Below are 21,737 nucleotides of genomic sequence, written 5' to 3'. Positions count from 1 at the left end.
AATACTTTTCTATGATTGTATTTGGACATTAATGGAAAAGGAATTACTACTTACAAAGAAAATAATATACTTCCTAGTAGATGGACAGTCACTCACTGGGCTTTCTTACATGGACTATTACCTGCTCAAGATCTATGTTGCTGTCTCCACAATACCTGTAACTATGACAAAATACATGACATTTTCTCTATAGCTGATGTGGCAAAAATAGAGATTTTTAAGCACAGAAGTGAACCTAGTAATGTAAAAGGGAATATTCACATACTTAAAATTATATGTTTCTAAGTAACAGCAGAACAGATGTCTAAATTTTCCTCTACTCTTGTGTCTCAGAGGACTTTGCATTCTTTGCAAGTTCAAATTTCTGATTTTTATTACTACTTGGTACTTCCTCGTGATCTAAACAAATGACCATTGCTCTCTATAGTGTTTTCCATTTAGTGGAAGAAATAGCATTCAGATTTGCATTTGAAATCGTCTTATTTCATTCACCTGAAACAACACAATGTAACTGAGGTTTCCATAGCCTGAGAGACAGTTTTTCAGGTGAAATAAATATTCCATTTTTTGGTGTACAAATGGAGGAATGCTGAAAAACTGTGTTTATTAATGTTCTTTCATTACTTGCCATCTATAATTACGCTGTATCTACACCAGCACATTTCTTTATCTTCCTTGGTACCTTCTCCCCAGCACAACTAAAATTAAGGGTGGAGGGGGCTCTTTTTAGGTAGAATAACTTGAAGATCCGGCAGCATCACACATTTTCCAAGGTCAGAGAGAAAGATAATGGAAAAAATATAGTCAAGCATTTTAAAGCTGGTGTAATTCTATAAAAAGGACTGTGAATTCATGGAGGGCAGGAGATGAACATGCTGTTCACCTGTAGCTCTGCAGTATAATTTTCATATCAAGTGTTAATGACAGGGAACCTCCCTAGAGATTTATTCATTCATTTTCTTCCAGGTACAGCATATTAGTTGAAGACTTTCTGCACAGCCACGTTGCCATGATGTGAATTACAATTAACGCTAAGCAGCCAGGGGTTGTTTGTTAGATTATTAGAGGCAGTGAAGCTGAATGAGTCATTCTATGCTATTTACAGAAAGAAGGCAAGCAATTCATCACAGAACAGATGTTAATGATAGGCTACCTGGATCCCTATAGAGGAACGTCGACTCTTAAGAAACTCCTCTGCTTTTGTCACTAAAATGGCCTTGTCACTGGTTCGTATCGAGGCGCTCTGGCTTTCAGAGGCATGGCGCTGCGCAGCCGCAGTTTCCAAGGCGAGATTCATGGCCTTGTTACTGTCCAAACTGTCGGTGGAGTTGTACATCCCTCGCCCATCCTGTGGCCATGGGGAAATCCTCTGAGTCCGGCTGTCGTGATATGCATCCTGGGTGGATTCTGTGCTGCTCTGTGCTGTGACTGAGATCAGTGGCTTGGAAGTGGTACGAGGGGGTACCGGTGGCGGTGTTTTTTTGTAACTTGTGTAAGTTACAGCTATGGAAAAATTAAAAAAAAAAAAAAAAAATCAAGATTAATCTGATGGAAACTTCACAACAGAAATCACCTTAACATTAAGATTATGCTACTTAAAAATGAAGACAGTGCAACATAGCACTCTTTGTGAACCTCATTATTAGTTGAAAGTGTCTCTCAGAGTCAGATGAATATCCCCAGCACCATTTTATTTCAACCAGGAAGCAAGGGGCGGAAATTGGAGTCCCAGATTACAGTGAAGAAGAAAGTGAGGATTTGTGTGTGTGTTAAGACTTGTGCTGGGTAGGTACACACTGGGGCTTCTAAGCTAATTTCTGCTGTACTCTGCATTGATACAGTATGTTAAGAAAGTAGCATCAACATACTGCAACAAAATATTATTCAGAAACTTCTACGTTAGAGTATGCCACACTTTAATCTTTAAAAATATTTGCAGGTGTACTGACTGGAAGTAAGCGAGATTGTTTACTTACAGAAGAAGTATATGATTTAAAAATATCCACAATATGGTGAATACAAGGAAATCCCAGGCATGCAAAAAATGTTACAATATGTGCAAAGCTACTAGACACTTGGACAACAAGCAAAAACTACAAGTAATACCAAGGGAGTTTTGTCTATTATTCTGCAGTAAGTCTTAAATCCTTAGAACATACATTGAAGGGGGATATACCTAAATACAGAGAATATGGAAATATGGATATCAAAAAAGGTCTAAAACACTGGGAGAACTAGTTATGCATAAACAGAACTAAGACTTTTAGTCTGATGAGCAGAGCAGGTCTGAGGCTGGTTTAACATAGCTGTTGTCTTGCAGCAAAAGGCTCAATAAAACATCCAAGAAAGTTCTACAGATGCAGAATTGTGCCAATACGGCTTCCTTACAAAATTTTAGAGATTTCATAGAGATAGATATTTAGTCATTAATATCACACAGCTGAATTTTCTAATTGTCTAAGCCCACTATACTTATTTGGTACTAATAAGATCATTTATGTTATGGAACAGTTTTTTTCCCCAAAGCACATATAATCATAATTCATAAAATTTGCAACTGATACAAAAATGCATCGTGATATAGCTTTCCCTATTCCTGTACAGGAAAATCAAGTCCAATTCATTTCTTGTATAATTTCAGGAAGATAAAGAAAATTATTATGTTTCCCCATATCAATAATGCTGAAGTAGCATAATGTAAGATGCAGAGATCAGGACAATGAATGACTTAAGTTTTGCCTTCTTCTGTTATTAAATGTATTGGACATTCCAACAGTGACTCAGAAAACCTGGGGACTGGGGTTACTTGAGTCCAAAAAGGATTCTACAAGAGTTCCTCTTTCCATTATACAAATATGGGCTGATGAGCAATGCAGTCAGAAAGAGTGCCTCTCTCGTCATGATTTATGAAATGAGGCTATGTTGTAGCTCTCTGGAGAGAAGAGACCAGTTTAGGAATTTGATAATACCTGGGACTGCTGAGCCTGTATCACCAGTTTAACCTATGGGAAAAGTGAGACTAGAGAAGACTGCTTTTAAATTTTCTTTCTTGATAATCATAAATAAAAGGGTGATCATAAATAAAAGAGCACCAGGCAGAGCTAGGAATTGAAAACCTTCCTTTGAAGCACATTTTGAATTACTACTGACACTGCTCAATTCTGGTACAGATTTAGAGAGTCTTGCTCTGAGCTAAATTGCTCTAACAGAGTGAAACACGTGAAAACATGCTCTTCAGATTCTGAGACTGTGTGCTTTTTTTGAAGTGCTATCTTTTTGTCCTATCACCAATCTTATCTCCTGTCAGTTTTGTAACCAGCAGTTAAGAAGAAAGAAAAACCCAATATTTTTCAGATGCTTTAGGGTATACAGAAAGTTCATGAAAGAAGGGAGAGGCTGTAAAGCTTGGAAATTAAGAGAGTGTCGTGTGTGCTCAAGCAGTGGCTCTAAGGATTGTCCACTAAGAGAGCTGCCATAAAATACTGCTCCCCCACCTTCCCCCTGCAAACGTAGATGCAAGTGATCAAAGTGCTGGGAAACATTAGAAATAGAGACAATGGGGTGAGATAGGGTGAACAAAATCCAGAACAGAAATATATTTTTACCTGTAAGACAGGTTATCACTGTTATAACTAATTTACTGTTTTTAACTGTCTGTCTTCATGCAAATAATGAATAATGAAACATGGTAAATGTGATAGTGAAACATCACAAGCAAGTATGTCCCTACTACTCAGGCAGCAGATCACTTCTCTGTCTAATGCATATAAATGTTAAACTTCTATTGCAACCCTTCACAGCTAACTTAATCTTCATTTACATTTCTAAAAAAGAAAAATTCTTGTAGCAAAACCAAATCAGTCACTTGCTTTTTCTTTTTTTTTTCCCTAGGATTGAATATTTTATTCTGGAAATTTCTGATTGTTTCAGTAGAGTGACATCTCTTGAAGCCACTAAGTATTACAGTTACTGCAGTATTCTGGCAAGCATTTGGTCATGAACACTAAACAGGAATTTAAAAACCCACAGATGTTCAATAAGGAGAAGAAATCAGGAGAAAGACTGAAAGTTTGTGAGAAACTGGCAACGTATTTACAGTGAAATATGGCATGAAGAAATATGACTAATTTCTAAGCTACAGTCACAGAGATCAAATATTGAGCAGAAAAAAAAAAAAATCCATCTCTACAGAGTTAATGAATACATATTTGGAGCAACAGTTTCAGAGCCCAGAGACCTGGGACTAATTGGAGACTATAACGAAACCAGGTAAGAGGATGGAAGTGTGAATTTGTGAGGCAAATCTTGCCACCAAATTCTATTTGCTTTAATCACTCAAGCTGTTCTACTGAAGTAAAGGGGATAGCTTAGATGAATAATGTGAGCAAGACTTGTTTTAGATAAACTTGGTATGTGTTGCTGACTTAAGAGATGACTACATAATAGATTAGGGGCTTGTTAAAGGAGAAAAGTAACCCTGTAATCCATAGTTTACTGTTCATGCTTGGTCTTAAGTCTCTAATAAATAAGTACTGGCTTAAGGTCTGATGCATGAAATTTTATGTCACTTTCAAGGTTTTTTTCTATTAGTTGTTATATCTGTGAATGTTCCTGTTATCATCGGTGTTGATGATAGAGCCAATTCTATTGATGATAGGGCCTAGCAGTCATACATACCACGTTATATATGGGAGGAAACGTTTCCTTTTCCTAACAGAAAATTAAGTTAATTTTCATTTATCATCCCCTTCTTATGCTGATGGACAGGAGCTCCTGACAGCTTTGCATTGTTTGCCACTTCGCAAAATTTCTTGGCCTTAGTGGTCATTATTTCAAAGTAAGCACCATAAACCTCCTCAGTGCTGCTTCATGCCTTCCCCATTTTTTAGTCCACCATTCTACAAACTCCAGAGCTGTGGTGGGTTTTGCCATCTCTGCAGGGAGGGCTGGTGGTGGGCAGTGCAGCCCCTGGGCACCAAGCGCTGGCCAAGGACAGTGCCCGAGTAACTCCATCCAGAGCACTGCTGCTGAAAGCTGAACTGGGAAAAAGGAGACTGGGATGGAGGATCCTTGTCTTCAGTCGCAGCAGGACAGGCTGTGTGTCAGAGCCAGCACAACAGCTGGGGGCGAAGCACAGAGTGAGGACAGGGAGTGCAAAAGCAGAGTGCCAGGAGGGCAGAGCTGCTGCAGTCCAACTTTAGACTGATCTAAAATGTGGACTTTGGCAGAAGCAGAGACATGCTTCGTGTTTTGACATCTAAAACATCAATCCTGGATAATCTTCCATTGTTTCTGTGGCTCACAGAAGATGACCAAAGATTTCTGATTTCTTTAGTTTTCTGAGTAGTTTTAGTTGCATATGCTGGGCAGTCCTGATATTTCTCTCACCAATTCTGCCGCTGAGCAGTGAGACCCAGGCAAAGTAAAAGCAACAGCCTTCTGCCATGCTGTTAATCAATTTGTAAAATCTATAGCTGCTCTTAAATGAAAAGTAGATGGCACAAGAGGTAAAGATATCATTTTAATTTTTAAACTAAACACAGAAGGAATTATGAAAAAGAAACTTTCAGTTATATTCAAAGGCTATCTTAACATGGAAAAATTTATTTTTTGTCTTTTTTAATAAAGTGGGAAAAATATATTTTTTTGAGCTCATAAAATGCAGTCTATCTCCATCTTTTAGCTTATGATCATCAACCAAAAATGATAAAAATGGTAAAAACGTGTTCTAATTCTAAACTATTATGGGTATTTTAGACTTCCATTTGAATCAAAGTATTAGCTGTTCAGGTACTTGCCTCGCTTCAACATAAGCATTAGCAATTAGCTTCACTGTATTTTCCTTTAAGGAAGGACATTCTTAGAGAAATGGATTGAAAACACAAAAAATAGCTTCTGTGCTGCTTCATAGTGGGCTAGACTAAGCAATGATGAAAACCAGGTATAAGTTGTTTAGGAGAAAGGAGCAGGTAGCAATGCAGCATAACATGCATTAATTTGTCACTCAGGCAGGAAAACATTTAACACATCAATTTGTTTTTGTAAGGATCATTGCCTTTATATAAAGACTGCCGTGCCCATTTACACCAACTCCAGTTATCTTCTCCTAGCACATACATATGACTTACATTTGATACCTTAACTACCAGATGACCCTCGCATATACAAGATTGCCTATCAGTGCTGAACTTGGCACAGAGATGGCTACAAGTGACCTGTTTTGTAAATGGCATTAATTTCTCCTATGTGCTTTGTGGTCCCAGTCAGGAAGCACCAGTCAGAACCAGAGCATCAGGCATTATGGCAACACTGCAGAGTAACCAGGAAGACAATCCCAGCACTGGAGAACTGACAATTTGATGGTTTGGACACATACAAGAGAAATCCAAGGAAAGCTTCCTGGTAATTCATAAGTAACAGGATTTTTTTTTTTAAATTTAATTAATATAACTGGAAGCGAATATTCGTCTTAATCTACACTGAATTTCATTAAACTTGCCTAAGGTTACTGTTGCTACAGCCATAGAAATAAGTCAGTTACTCTGCCCATATTTCAGTGCCAACACAGTTCGTACTAGAAATAAAATTACTAAAATAATTCAATTTAGATATAACTTCAGGTTATCCATAGAGATTCACAGACAAAAGGCAGAAGGAGAGACATGATATATTTGATGAAATATCAGTGGCCGCAGGTGACATTCAGAACACCTTTCAAAAGACAGCCTTTTAATAAATCACTGCTGTTGGTCCATTTGCAAGATAGACTCACCTGAGGGGTTTTTACAAATCAATATAACCACTAAGCACTTAGTCAAAATAACATTATTTAGGCTGAGATCACCAAGTTAAATGGATGATGAATTTACATGAAAGCACCATCAATTAAAGGAAACGGTTGTCCCTTATGACACACGGCAGGAGTAAACTGGATTTTCTGTTTTGTAAGGAGGTTTATTCTGAAGGAGGATAATTACTCTGCAGGGAGTATGGATCTGCCCTGGAGGCAGAGCTCCCAGGGGCATGTTGCTGCAGGCAGACAGGGCTTCTCTGGGGAACCACAGCACAGGCAGAAATACTGTGCAGACTCCCAGGCTGATGCTAGATCTTCTGCTTTGCACAGAGAAGGTGAATGCTAACTGTGAAACCATTTCAGAAGAGGAAAAAGAGACCTTCTCATAAGGAAAGGCCACATTTAAGTCTAATCCTGTATGAAGAGAGTGCTCAGTTATTGGTATAGCCTGTTGACCATCATGAATACTGTTTTAGCCAAAGGTTTTTACAGTTCCAGCTAACATGGCTGTCCTTGAAATGCACTGAAACCTCTTCACTATGCTCCATTATGGCCATCAGGACCTCTAAGCTACTCTTAAAATAAAAACGTATGTGTGGATACATAACAGTTCTCAAAACAAAGAATGATGAACATTAAAAGACTGTTGAGAAACCAAAGGAGACTTTCGAAAAAAAAAAATTAAAAAATCTCAGCCATTAGAAGAGTTTGTTTCCCACAAAAAGAATGAAGTCTTTGATGATTTTTCTACCAAGCCATGGATGTCAAAAATAAGAATAGAAGTCCCTATTTAAAAGAGGATGTTGGGACACATCTTTTTATATATGTGTCTTGCCAACTTCCATTATACACTGTTCTCCAATGTACAACATAATTAAAAGGAGACTGTAGTGTCAAACACGCCGGTTTAATTTTTATGAAGCAAATCTGACTTTTCCTAAAGTCAAATTCTGAAATGTTAGAAAGGGTTTTCCTTCTTGGATCAGTAATACCTTTAAAGTTGAGTCATAACAAGATGATTTAGCAATGCTTAGTTTTGACACATGTAGCCTCTGGTTAATTAATTAATAAAAAGTAATCATATAGAATGAGAGGAAAACGTTAAGGTATTTTACTCTGTTTCAATCTAAGTCTGCTGGTTTTGGTGTGTGCCATCAGTGGCAACCTCAGGGACCTACACCGGTGATTTGGGGGTCTACTTTCTCTTTTCAATGCTGGAGCAGTATGTGCTCAGGCTTTGCACAGAAAAAAAAAAAAAAAAAAGTTTTGCTCTATTACCTGACTCTAAGCAGTGCTAACTGAATATAAATGCAAGTCCTTCAAAGTACTTCTCAAACAGATCCACTTTGCCCTTAAATTGAAACATCAGCTGTATGTGCAGGGCAGGTGAGGAAGACACATCACATCCTCATACAGCTCAGGCTCCTCCAGCCCTTTTCTTTGCAGCTCCCTGGGTAGGTCTACATCTTTGCCTGCTGCTCTGCTAGTGAAAGATCCTATAATTTCTAAAGGCTTTCCATGTTCAAGAGTTTCTCCATTTGTGAGGTAATGAGAGTGGTTTTTTGAACTATAAGGATATTCAAAGCTTGCAAAAATAGTCATTAAAACTTATCAATGTCATACTGTTTTAAATAATTTAACTATTTTAATTGAATCTTGGATAGATTTCCCTCAAATAAAATCAGAAAGATACTTTAGTTATTAACCTATCTTCCTGCTTCTTCCCTTTTCTCATTCAGCCCTTTACAATGAATCCTAGCCAGTAAAGGACCAGGTAGTTTCTCAGTAGAGAGCGTCTTTCTGAGCTTGGATATCCGTGAAAAGACCTGTTTCTTGCTTTCCAGATTAAGTAGTAAAAAACCAGTGATCTATTCACAGTGATATTTTTGTGAGATACTTTATTGGAAAGACTGCTTACACCCAGATGAGTTTTATCGAACAATTGATATGATGAGCTGCATTTTATTTAAACTAAATAACCCAAAGCATTGTCTAGGTGGTGGGTATCTGTAAATTCCTAACCTTTTTTCCTGATGGGTCATTTTACAAGTATTATGTCTAGGTAAACCTGGATATTTCTTACACCCTAAAGTCAGATATTAATTGATGGTCTCATGTTGCCATAGTCCATGGGGGCAAAATGCTGCATTTATCCTGGGCAATTTTTTTTAACTAGGGTCTTTTAGTAACAACGAATTACACCATACCTTCAAGACAGTATTTGAGAACTATATATCTTACCTCATATTAGTCACTTAAAAAAGTCATCCAAGCCTAAGTTAGTTGTCTGATCTCTTTAGAATTACTGGGAGAAAAATAATTAATTCTGGGGGCAACTCTCACCCATTTTAGAGGCTTATTTTACCCAGAAATGAATCATTCTATGCAGGTACCTACTTTTCTCCATCAACCGTAAAGGGAACCAAGGACAACCAGCTCAGGTCAGGACATCTAATTTTGAAATGCTTAAAGGGGTGAGATAAACTCTAGCCAATATCTCTGTCCCTGTGACAGCACTGGTAGAACTCTGGTATGCACTGGGACATAACCTCTCCTGTCTTCTGTAACGTGTGTTCATTGGAAAGGTGGGAGCTTCATCTCCTCTGCTCCACATCCCCTGTGAGCTGTCTGTTAAAGCAAGCCTGCGTGGAATTTGCCTGCATTCATGACTGAATCCTAATTTCCTGATTTCTGATCCCTTCCGCTGCAGTTACTACATAGCAGCTAGTAATAGCTTGTCCCAAGGTTCCTTTGTAGCTCCACAAAGGTATTAAAAGCAAACCCTCTGTATTTTGGTAGTTTTAAATTGATTGCAGTTTTAGGCACTGAACTAGAACGTGCTGTTAATCCCACTGAAGTTGTTGATATTGAAGTCAGTGGAATCAGACCAATTCACACGAACTCGGTATCTGGACCATTATCATAACATTATTGACATAAGCAAGATTTGTGCTTCTTATATAGGACTTTTTAAAAGAGTTTTTTTTTAACTAGCATGTCACTGAGACACTTCTGTCATATGAATCCCATATAAAGTGCTACTTTTTTTAAGCAGCATCTGTTTTTGACATCTCTCTGCTAAACAGAATATATATAGCACTTGTGAAAAAAGACTGAAATCATTAACATGACACATAACCTCAATCAGAATTTAATGGGGTAAGGCAAAATTACTGGATGAGCTGTGGGTTTTTTGCCAAAGATCTGTGTGTGCATCAGGTTAGACTCAATATTAAGAGTAGATCCTTTTAGGCTTAAGCTTTGTACATCTATCTGATTTTGTACAGGAAACTAACAATTAAGTACAAATGTGACCACTAAATTTGGAAAAAGCTGGAGTCTAAGTACACACTACAGTCTCCCAGGAGGAGAACAGTCTAAAAGGAATTACTGTAATCAAGTCATTCGGTGCATAAGTTGTTACCTCCATATTGAGGAAACTTAAGTCTGTAGGCAGCCCATGTTACGTAAATTATAAAATCTGTTTTGACAGTGTAATTAATGTTAGTCTCAAAACAGAAATGCAAATCAAACACGACATCAAGATCAGAAACTGTAAGCCTTTGCCAAAGTTAAAAGAGATGTGGGCAACACAAACCTCATGGATTGCTGATGGACTAGTTACAAAGGGTTCTATTTTAGATCAGTTAATTAGCAAGAAATTATAGCCTAACCAGCATCCTGTAGATGGCAAGGCAAAGTGCTGACAGCTGTTTTGCTCTTTTAAACAGTTCCTATGTGCCTCTAAAATACTGAAGTTGCATTAAAAAACACCATCTCAGTTTTTCAGTTGCAGGAAGGAAACATGTACCTTCAACTATATTTCATTTACAGAATGTATGTCCAGATTTTCAGGAATACAGATTGCATTTGTCACGTCATCAAAACAGTAAGAGACAAAGAGAAAGAAGAGCTCCAAAAGGTAAGAGTCACTCTTGCTGGGCTACTCTTTTCACATTGAAAAAAAAAATAGGAAATTTGAAAACATTTTTCAGTAGAATCAAACTAATATTGCTGCAATTCTGTACTTAAAAAAAGACGTCTCTTCTTGACTTCCCACGTACCCTTATCACTCAAGTCAAATAATTTCCATTAGCCTCCTAAACCCACTTACAGACATACCATGTAGGCTTATCATTGGTTTTATTTCTATATTTTCTGTTCTTGTTCTTGCAGTAACTAGGTGCAGCTTGTGATTTTCTTTAACTTACAGTAAGGAATTCCAAACTGAATATCACAAGAAAAGTTTGCTCAGTAAATCTTAAGGAAATGTTGCACAATGGAATCATTTTAACAGTGTATTATGACAATGGTCCTACATTAAAAATTTAAAAGATTGCAAGATATTTTAATTGAAGATAATTTAATACCTTTAAATCATTCTTTTAATCCACAGAGAGTGACAAGTCTGGACACAGTCTCAGAGTGAACTTTTGAAACTGGCAACAATACAGGCAATAGTCAAAGCAAGAAATCACTTTCCCCAAGATGCAGATGGAGTCAGTGTCAAAACCAGTGCTCAGAAAGCTACTTGCGGGCTGCCAGCCCTGTATTCAGGTGCAGCAAATGGTGCTGCTGTTTTTTGAGCTCTCAGCCCTCTAAATCAGTCAGAGCATGGGTCTCTCAGTTACCCTTGTTTTCAGTGGGATCAGGATTTAATCTTTGGTTTCAGCCTATAATGCAATTTGAATAGGCCTGACGTTTACCTCAGATCTATAAAAGTTAGCTAGCTATATTATACTAAGATTATAGACTACTTTTACAGGCAACAGAAAGAAATAGGGACACCCAGAGGACAACTTCTTTCATAACAGAAACCAATCCTAAAGGACATAAATCACATTCCATTGACTATAATAGGATGTTAATGTGACTGCCTTTGACAGCTACGTTTTAGATATGTGTATTAGATAAGATGAATTTTTATGATTGAAATATTTATGGGTTTTTTGATTGGGGGAAGGAGACAAAGAGTGGAAATATATGTATTTTTTCTGGACACAGAACTATTCCAAAAGGTAAAGAAATGTATATAAAAATCATGACTCATTGATATGTACTTGATATTCTGTTCTCAGCCGCAGAAAGCCAAGTGGTAGGCTACTCACTTCAAACTCAAACCTTCCCTAACCTTGTTTGGATGTCTTCTAGTTGCCCTTGAGTAGTAATGAGCTGATTGGATTGCTCTGATATTTGTGGATTCCAGTGTGTATATTTTAATTGACTATCTTTGACTATATCAATTGAGATTAAACCTTGGCCTTACAGTGAGTACAGAGTTTGTTGGTAAGTATCAGGATGCCATTAGGTGAATATAAGACACCTCAGTGTAGGTAGGGGTTTATTGACTCTCTATTTGTGCACAACAGGTTCCATACACTGTATTCAGTCTGAGTCAAACTCACCTAAACATAGGTGTCTAAGACCTTTTCAGAGGTACTAGGCCTTCCTGCCTAGCCTACAGCTGCATGTCCAGAAGGATGCAATTCTCTCACAGATCCCATGTGGATGTCTCAAATGTCTCAAACAGTATCAGTCAATTATCTTTGAATAATCTGAATTTATTTCATGGGAAGTTAGACAACTAGTTTGCACAAAAGCATCTATGTTTAGATGACTTGCTCTGGAGGCAAACCCCACACCATTCAATAAACTGTCTGGCCAAAGGCTAATTCTGTCTGGTCACACCCTAGAAATGTCATCAAGTATCTTTACTTTCTCTGATCCTCTGAAAGAATCCTTTCAAGTACATTTTAAGTATCAGGTTTACCAGTTGCCTTTCTATGGTAGACCTGAGTCCATATCAAATTCTTGACATAGAAATAGAGACTTCAGTACAAGCTTAATGTTGATGAAACTCCATTTCAGGGAAGTGAAAATAGAGAATGGGAGTTGCTGAGAGGCTGGCAGAGATGTGCAAGCATCCCAAGAGGTTTTTTTTATATTAACAAAACAGAATTTGCCAGAAATAAAACTAAAGGTAACCATAGAAGTTTTTCTCCTACTTCTGTGCCTCTCCACTGACATGGAGATATGGTTTTATTTAGTGAAGAACTTGCTTTGTCTCTGCCTTCAGATTCTTGTGTTATTGGGAAAGATTTGGGTACCAGCTGGCCACTAGTGTTCTCTTCTCCAGAAAAAGGCAATTTTGCAAGTTAGACATAACATCCCTCAGGAGAATTACATTTGTAAGTGGTGAACATTAATAAAAATGTCCTCGCTGTGAGGCAGAACAGTAGTGAAAGCACCTGAACTTGCCTCCCTAAATGCTTGATAATACATTTTTGGAAATAGCTTTACTAGCCAATGGACATTCTAGAAGTGGAAGGGTCCCTGTGGCAGCAAGACTTGACGTGCTGTAAAGGAGTTTATTGTCAATTTGAAGTGCAGCTCTCTTTTTTCACATATACTCTCTTGGTCCCTGTGCCTTTGCTGGGACCCATAGGAATTCCCCTGTGGCTGCACACACAGTTTTCTGGGAGAATTTTCTTATTGTAAAGAAATTTGAGCAGAACACAGCTCACATGCCTGTTGTCCCAAAAATGTTACAAAGTTAAGGGCTCATTTGTCAACAAGCAAAATCGGGTCAACTTCAAGAGTTATTCTTAGTTACTAACTAAGCCCTGACGGATGAAATATTACACATAAATTAGTAAAAACTAGTGTTGGAATGCAATCAAAACGATGTCTGTACACCCAGCACAGCAAGCATTGTAATTCCAGTGCATGTGTCATCATTATGACTCGTGACATATATGCCTTTAACAAAATCCAGGATTGAATACATGCAGAGCTTCTGAGAAGACTCCTTAGAGGGTTTTTTTATTCACAAAGGAACACAGAAGGAGAAGCACTGGCAGGAGAGGGGTCGTGTCTTCTTTTTTACTAAAGGTACAAGGAGCCATGATGAACTGGTGTTTCCAGGCTCACCCACCCTGCAAAGCTTCCCCCAGCCGCACAGACCCACCTGAGGACAAAACACTCTGGCAACCTCAAGCTAAATAGCTGTGCTGAGAATTACTTCTGCCACTGTTAGCTTCTATTATGCCAGGAAGACTTCAGACACTGAGCAGTGAATCACCTTCCTTGCATGATTTTGTTTTTATACATTTTTTAAATTATTATTATTTTTTTTCCCATGTATAATATCATACAGAAAACGAAACTGTGAACTCTGTGAAAACTGATCCCATAGAACAGCTTTGAAGCAAAATTCTGCCAGGGGAGGGAACATGAGTGTCCTTTTTAATAAAAAAAGAACAGCTGTCAGATAAATTTAATAGGTTACGGAGGAATTATGTTAAGCACAGAACAGGAGGAGCAAGGGAGAAACACTCATTACAGATTTTTTTTAACTAACCATAGATGGAAGGCAGTGACTTCACTTTTTATCTTTGTCTCTGCAGACCATCTATACCAAGGAGAATGAAAATTATGAAAAGCTCCTGGCTACCGCTCCAACTGTTTTCATGCCTTGTCAGCCTGAAGAAGCCAGGCAACCAGGCAGCCCTTGATTAGCACAGCCTTACTCCATCTCAGGGAATCCCAGACATAAACTGTTGCAATGGCCCTTTGGCCATCCTCTCTGTTCAGCTCCTTGAACTGAAGGGTTTGTGTCACCTTCATCCCAGTGACTCCCTGGGCCACTTCCACCATGTAGAGCTGCTATTAAACAGCAGTGTCAGCATAGCAGCAGAGCTTCAATATATTTAAAAGAATTAAAGACTAATTATTCCCCCAGATACACCCAGAGCAATGAAAATGATGTGTGCGTATCCAAGTGTAGAACTGGCCTCATCGTTTGTTAGTATAAGATTTATTCTCACAGTATAGGCACACAAGTTGGCACAGCATCAAAGTATTAATTCAGGATCCCCAAGTGCTCCCACAGATAGATGGTATGTTTCCTGCAGAGAGTTACAGTGCCAGATAATTCCATGGAGCCCCAACAGTAATTAAGCAAAGTCAATAGGCAAATTATAATTGAGAAAACAGTCTTCTATATCTTATTTGGACTTAAGGTTTGGTGATTTTTTAAACATACCTGTTTTGGATACTGGTGCTAGCTATTATTTAGCAATGGGTACCAGTAAAAACCTCTAAGACCCAGCATCTATTTCTATAGAGAGAACAGAAATTGTGGAGATGTCTTTTCATGCATATGTTTTCCCCCATTAGGCTTGGTTTTCCTAGCCATAGTGCGTTGGATTAAGAAGATCTAAGCAGCGACTTGGATGAAGTATCTCATTCTTGAGGAAATAAAAGAAAATCATGCATTTATTGATCTTTTAGGAAGTGAGGAGTGTGTTTTTCCAATTTTTATATTTATATACATTAATAAAATCCCCTCTGAGACTTCTCTTCTCCAGGCTGAAGAGTCCCAGCTCTCTTACCCTTTCCTCATGCCAGAGATGCTTGAGACCCTGTTTTCTTAGTGATCCTTCACTGAACTCCACTACCTCCACATGTAGTAGCACCACAACTTTTGCCTGCCCTTGGTACCCTCATATCTTTAAAAAACCCCAGAAAACCAAAAAGAATAAATACTGTCATTAGTGTTCAGATAGCAACAAGAAAATCAGTCCTTTGTGGGTTTGCAGGGGTATTTGTGCTATGGAACTTCTTGACGAAATATTACCCTCATGTCTTTATGTTTGCAGGTACGTGGCCATGCAAACTATTTACTGGAAATGAGAGTTTCGTGGCTAAATATCAAACATGTGCTCTAAAAATTCAACCTACGTAGCCACTTATTTAAAAAATGGAAAGCTGAAAATAGCTTTAAGTCAGGCGAAAGGAAACCTGCAATTCCTCAGGCATCTGAGTAATCGTATGAGCTGTAATTGAAAACTCCCTCATGCAATGTGACCTTGTTTGAATTAATTGGTTTTGGAATTAGTGCTCAATAGTTCAGTAAATGTGGAATTCTCTGAAGTTTAGTCCTTTCCAAGTAGAGGCTACTGCCTGAGAAAAGTAAAACGGACAAAAGACAGTTCCCTACTTCTCATATTTTTCAGTGGATTCTTTAGTAAACATGAATTTAGTAGAGCTACCTACTATGAATTAGATCAAAGGAAGAGCATATACAACTGATCTGACAGGTCTGCATTATGCTACATTTTCTAGAAAAATTAAGTCATAGTAAAGAAGTGTACTGGACAATTAAGGCTAGTAACTATACCCCGTGAAATCAGCAGTGCTTTATGTTAAGTTTCTCTCAAGATTGTCTGGAAATCCCTGAAGTGGGAGAAGTGATCTTGGACTACACTTAACATAGGACAGAAATCCATGTGTCTTTATGTACCATGACTCAATTCCCATTGTACTGAAGTCCATAGCTAGGTATATTTTTTCTGTTATTAATTATTTCATTAAAAAATACAGTTCTAGCCAAAATACTCGAGTTACAGGAAAATATGAAGTAGTTTTAAGAAACTGAAAATGATGGTCCCCTTTTATTCATCAGCCTAAACGCAGAAGAACTTGAGGTCAGTCACTCAGTGCTTGTTGCTGGAGAAGGATTTTGTACCTCTGACTGGAGTGTTTCAGTTCCTCCTTATACGATATTTAGTCTTTACTTCTTTAGCTGTTTCAATTTGCATATAAAGCAATATTCACTGAGCAGATATCCCACCTGATGGGTGAGTGTCCTGAGCAGTGGGCTAGAGCAGCAGCATCTCTTTCAATAAAGGTAAAAATGTTTTATGTACAATGTAATGCCATCAGAAGAAACTGAGTGTGCCCCCCGCCATCTGAACAGAAGATAAACTGGTGTTCAGGTTATCCTGGATGGCCCAATGTGCAAGTACCTAATTATTCTCTGTCTCAGAGAACAGACCTTAACGTGTTTTTCTGCTTCACAACAGACCATCCTAACTGCTATCTCCAGTACCATTGCAATACAGTAAATATTTTTTGCATTCACAGTAAAACCAAACAGCATCAGAAAAAAAAAAAAAAGTGAGAAAACATGCTGAAATATTCTACAATAACTTACTCTATGAAGTAAGTCATATACAGGAGTCTCTCTACATATAGGACATGTAACAAAAATAAGATGACCTTCTCAGGCAAAGAGGAAACAAGGGAGAGAGTGGTTAATATCTTCCAGACCTCCTTGTTGGTTATGTTTTCATAGTACAATCCAGTGCTGTACCAGGGTATTTGAGTTACTTTTCAGTAAAACAACTTGGGTATTGCAGGAGGGATAATATGTTAGTGCGGCACTGCTTCCAGCCTAATGCAATTTGTTTCCCAACAGCCAGGGCTCTGTGCACTGAGCTGCTGGTGACACAGCTCCGATGACACCTCAGGTAGCTCCCGTACCTCCCCACAACACTCTGCTATGTTACCCAGATGTTACCAGGAAGGAGCCTTCCAAGCTGACAGCTTAGCATATATATGTGCAGATATAGTAGTTAGTCAGTAGGGAACCAAGCTGATACGACATGAAAAAGTGACCCAGGTTTTATGAACTCTTCCTGAGAAGTGAAGCATTGCTTGCAAGAGTAGCAAAGATGTAAGGCAGTAGTAGTTAGAATGACTACTGCTCTCTGTGACTTCCCATTCAGGAAATTATATGTTGTCAGTAATGGAGGGACAAGGTGGGAGGCGGCAGCAGCTGGAACTGTATTTTCTCAGCTGTGCATCTGACAGCTGCGACTGGATACAGTTCAGAGACAGAAAGCATATGCTGTCATTCAGGGCTTTTAACATGAATATTTTTTACTGGGTTCATTATCTCTTTACAAAATGGAAAGGGATGGCTAGAAATGCCCTAACCAGAATGAAATATGGGTCACACAGAGTCCAGGTCTAGCTTACAGAGTGCCATCAATGCTGGCTGCCTCCTCTGCATTGTCACTTGTCTCATTTATTTACACCTGGGGCAACAGGTAGTGCCCTATGCCTTGTCACACAGTCTCCATCAGAGGTGAAGAAGACTGGTTCCACAAATTAAACTAGGTATGTCCATGAAAAAGTTATGTGTTAATTAGTACCATAGATGTTACCAGTGAACCACTGGGCTTTCTCTATAAAGTTGTATACATTTAAGAAGAGCTAGTTACTGATCACTCTTTTTCCATGTATTAGAAAACCCTGCTAACAGAGTCCATTAATATTGTCTCACATAATATTCATTACAGTTGCAACCTTCCTACCTTCTGAACGCTGTTAATGCATCTAGGAACATTTTAGGAAACTGCATGTTGTAAATACATATTCCATATTTTTGTAATTGAATTCATAGATCAAATATTACATTTTTAATTTTAGATTTAAATTTTTTAGTCACATGAATTAATTTTTAGCTAAGCCTGTGTGTTATGATTTAATTGCTTTACAACATTGATAAGAGGCAATCATGACCTATATCAATAAAATTTCAAGTAATAATTAAATTGCAATGCCTGTTAATTTTTTAAGAAATTGCCTTAGTTTCTTTGCCAAGATGAGTTTGTTACATTAGAAGCAAAAAAGGAATTAATGTAATGTAATTTTCCTAAGAATTCAAAAGACTGAACTGGAACTGAAGGCTGATGTGAAACTTCGACCTTTTTGACATTTATTTGAATTAAGTCCATAAAACCGTCAACTATCTGCCAACAACATTTTCACATTTCAGGCAACAGCTTCTTCTACAATTTTCAGAGAGGGCTAGAGAAGTAAGATTTTTTTCTTTTTCAATTATAGTAATGATAGGAAATGAAGCACCTCCCTCCAAAGTGATGGGGTCTGAAGAGAGAAATATGGGAGAGTTACCCCTAGGGTTTTAAAAAGGAGAACTTATTTGGCAACCAAAATTTTCAGTTAATAGTTAATCACTTCATCCTTATTCTTGTAAATCAGATAAATATTTCTAATTTGAATATTTATATAGAAGCTAAGGACAAACTTGCTCAGTGGTACAGGGATATTTTGAATACAGAACCACACTCAGAACTGTATACAGTCCATAGGCTTGGAAACAGTTTTGGTTCAGGAAAACATCTCAATCTTTTTTCTCCATGATGTCCGTATCACCTCACCACAACAAAGCAGAAAGATTATATAATTGGGTAAGAAAATCTATCTGATAAATAATTTATGAGATGAGGGAGAAACCATGTGTGAAGGAAAGGTTTTTCAAACCCACAGTATTTAACCAGTAGACTGCTAATCAATGCAAAACATTTTTCATAAGTATGAAAACACTGGGATGCAAACATATTTCCTCCCTAATCTGGTTATTTTCTCAAACATAGTCTATTATTCAGTTTTGTTGCTCTAGAGCAAATAAATTCCTTTCAGTGAGAATTTTGGGCTTATCTAGCATATAAATTCAAGACATCTTAGGTTAAACCCAATCAACTTGGCAACCACAGTAATTCTGAAAGTATTCCAATTCAGTACCTGGAGTCAGATACCAAAATAGACATTTAGTTGTGTCTTTTGCCATGGAAGGTTTCTTCATAATACTCATACAGTATTATATGACAAAGACAAAAATTAGTCTCTGGTGTAGCAATAAAATCTTATTTTATATTATGATAGCACCTCTATTAAACATAGGACAGAAACATCCCTAGAGGTGGCACTGCAAACCACAGTTTCTTGTTTTACACAAAGTTATATAGCAATCAAAATACTATGCTCAAGATAAAATTAAAACTGTGCTCCTTCTGGAATGCAAATTCATATTATTCAGCCTCATCTTACTTCCTTTCTAAGCTCCTACTGTTCTGTTATACAACAGATGTGTCAAGCAAATAATTAAAAAAGTGTTTTTGCATGATACATTCTGAGCTCTGCTTTTTCAGATGAGTGGCCTGCACTGCAATTTGATAGTATGTGGCAAGGACAATATCATAATTCAGAACTGAAATTAACATATTTGGAATCATAAAAGTGAATTTGGATCACTTAACAAAGAGTATGTATTTGTTATTGATTTAATTATTTAACTTCTATCTGTGCAATCTTTTCTCTACCAATACTAAAAACTAATATTCTAAAATGAATAAAGCTATAATCTTTGCTAAGTGATTAATAAGAGAAAAGAAAGTTGCCAGAAGAATGTTGAAAGATCCTAAATGTGAATGGTATAACAATGAATGCTAATGGTTACTGATGGGTAATAGCAGATGTGTGAGGCTTGCCATAATGTTTATGATTCAGATTCAAATATTTAAAATCTTGCTTCTCTTTTTCTTTTGCTGCTTTAAGAACCTAAATTAAAATCAGTGCAGCTGATCTTGTTTAGAAGATTGGTTACCTGATAAATAAAAATATGTAAATGTCTAACAATATCTAAATTATACCATTTGCACTTGCATTTTTATATTTGTGCCTGGATAATTGTGTGTATGGGAAATGGGGGTCAAAAATCCAGGTCCACTACACTACGCTTGCAGGACTCTCCCTAGAAGGAGCTTATTCCAAGCTGTAGCCACAACGGGACAGTATTACAAACCTAAGAATACTGGTATCAAATATTATCACTACACAGGGAAATTGTTTCCAGTGTCAAACATCTTTTTACAAAACAAGTTGACATATTTTTACATACAGAACAATGGAAGGGTCAGTGTAGATTTTCTTACCTGTGGTTGACCTGATAGTTGAGGTGATGTTGGAAGATGCCATCGCAGGTATACATTCATCATCTTGGGAATAGCCTGCCTGAATGGCACGCAAGTAACTGTGGCTTCTTGTTCGGAAACATCCAGGGAGGTCAAGGGCATCCATTGCCTGAGCTTCAACTTCACTAAACACTGATTCACACACCGATTCAAATTGCCCATTAACCTCTGCTTCACTCATCTGAATAAACAACAACAATGCATTTGATTTTTGACTTGCTTTTTTGTGATCATCACGGCCTCAACATCTCAAATGGACACCTGTACATTGATGAAGAACTGTTTTAGCAAATAGTTAAAATGTAGTAATCCCTTCTGATCACATTCACATTTTTTTAACTTACATCAGCTGTTTACATGTATATAGTAAGTATATTACACATGCCATACAATTAATTTTACATTTAATGTCTTTTGGCATATTCAGAGGATTGTAAATACATGATTTAATGGTAACTAGCAAGATCACTCTGCACTGATAGAAATTCATGTTCTGCCAGAATAGGAGAACAGAAATAGTCTATACTAATATTAGCCCTCAAAAGGTAAGGGTGGATTGCCTGGGCTCCTAACTTGCCAGCAAAGTTCACTTATGTGGACATTTAGCCTGTGTGTCAGGTTGTTATCTTCCTCTCACTATAATCTCACTATCTCATACTTGATGTGTAAGTTCAGAGGAGGTGACGCTTCTGAAAGGTTTGAGAAATATTACATCAAGAGTTGTGTCCCACAAAGCATGTGAAAGGATCTTTGAAATAATGGAGTGAAAAGTGGTCAGATGAGAAAGTAATCTTGGACCTTCTTTAGCTGAGAAGAGCCTTAAACCAAACTCATTTCCTGGTTAACTGGGTCAGCCATTCAGCTACTGTGGAAAAAACAAAATGTAGCCACTACTTCTGTCTTTTCTTCAGCAGCATTATCTTAAGTCTGATACTTCTGCCATAAGGTGTGCTGAAAAGCCCTGCCTGTCAGAGCACCCTAGATGTGCCTACCTGTGTCTCCTCCAAGGATGTCCCTTTGGGGGATTTCAGCACCACTCTCCAGCTTCCTGCAGGGTTTGAGCAGCAGCCAGCATCTACCTGCTGACTCTGCCCTGCAGATTGGGCATGATGTAAAACTTTACGTTTTTAGGTAGCTTTCATGATAAACCGGGTTTAGTCAGGCTGGTCAGGCTTAGGGAACCTCTCGGTAGGGAACTATGTATTCCAGTTTTGATGATGAGTGCCTGAATTCTACCTACATCATTTTTAACAGGTTCACTGAAGTCAGCCCTATCCACCTGTAAATGTACCTGAATAATTCAAAATTATGTTTATCCAAAA

The 21,737-nt window shown here is 37.8% G+C and overlaps 1 protein-coding gene across 1 annotated transcript in view; it reads right to left on the bottom strand.

The window, feature by feature from the left end:
- Nucleotides 1-21,737, bottom strand: part of DLGAP2 (DLG associated protein 2) — an 84,708-nt gene that overhangs the window by 29,458 nt on the left and 33,513 nt on the right. The window contains exons 4-5 of the mRNA XM_074922347.1: nucleotides 20,377-20,596; nucleotides 1,154-1,503 (exon numbers count right to left, since the gene is read on the bottom strand). Coding sequence (XP_074778448.1) covers nucleotides 1,154-1,503; nucleotides 20,377-20,596 — 570 coding nt within the window. The remainder of the gene's footprint in view (nucleotides 1-1,153; nucleotides 1,504-20,376; nucleotides 20,597-21,737) is intronic.

The sequence above is a fragment of the Athene noctua genome, chromosome 1 (assembly GCF_965140245.1).
Source record: "Athene noctua chromosome 1, bAthNoc1.hap1.1, whole genome shotgun sequence".
NCBI classification, from domain to species: Eukaryota; Metazoa; Chordata; class Aves; order Strigiformes; family Strigidae; genus Athene; species Athene noctua.
This window is presented reverse-complemented; position numbering and strand designations above follow the sequence as displayed.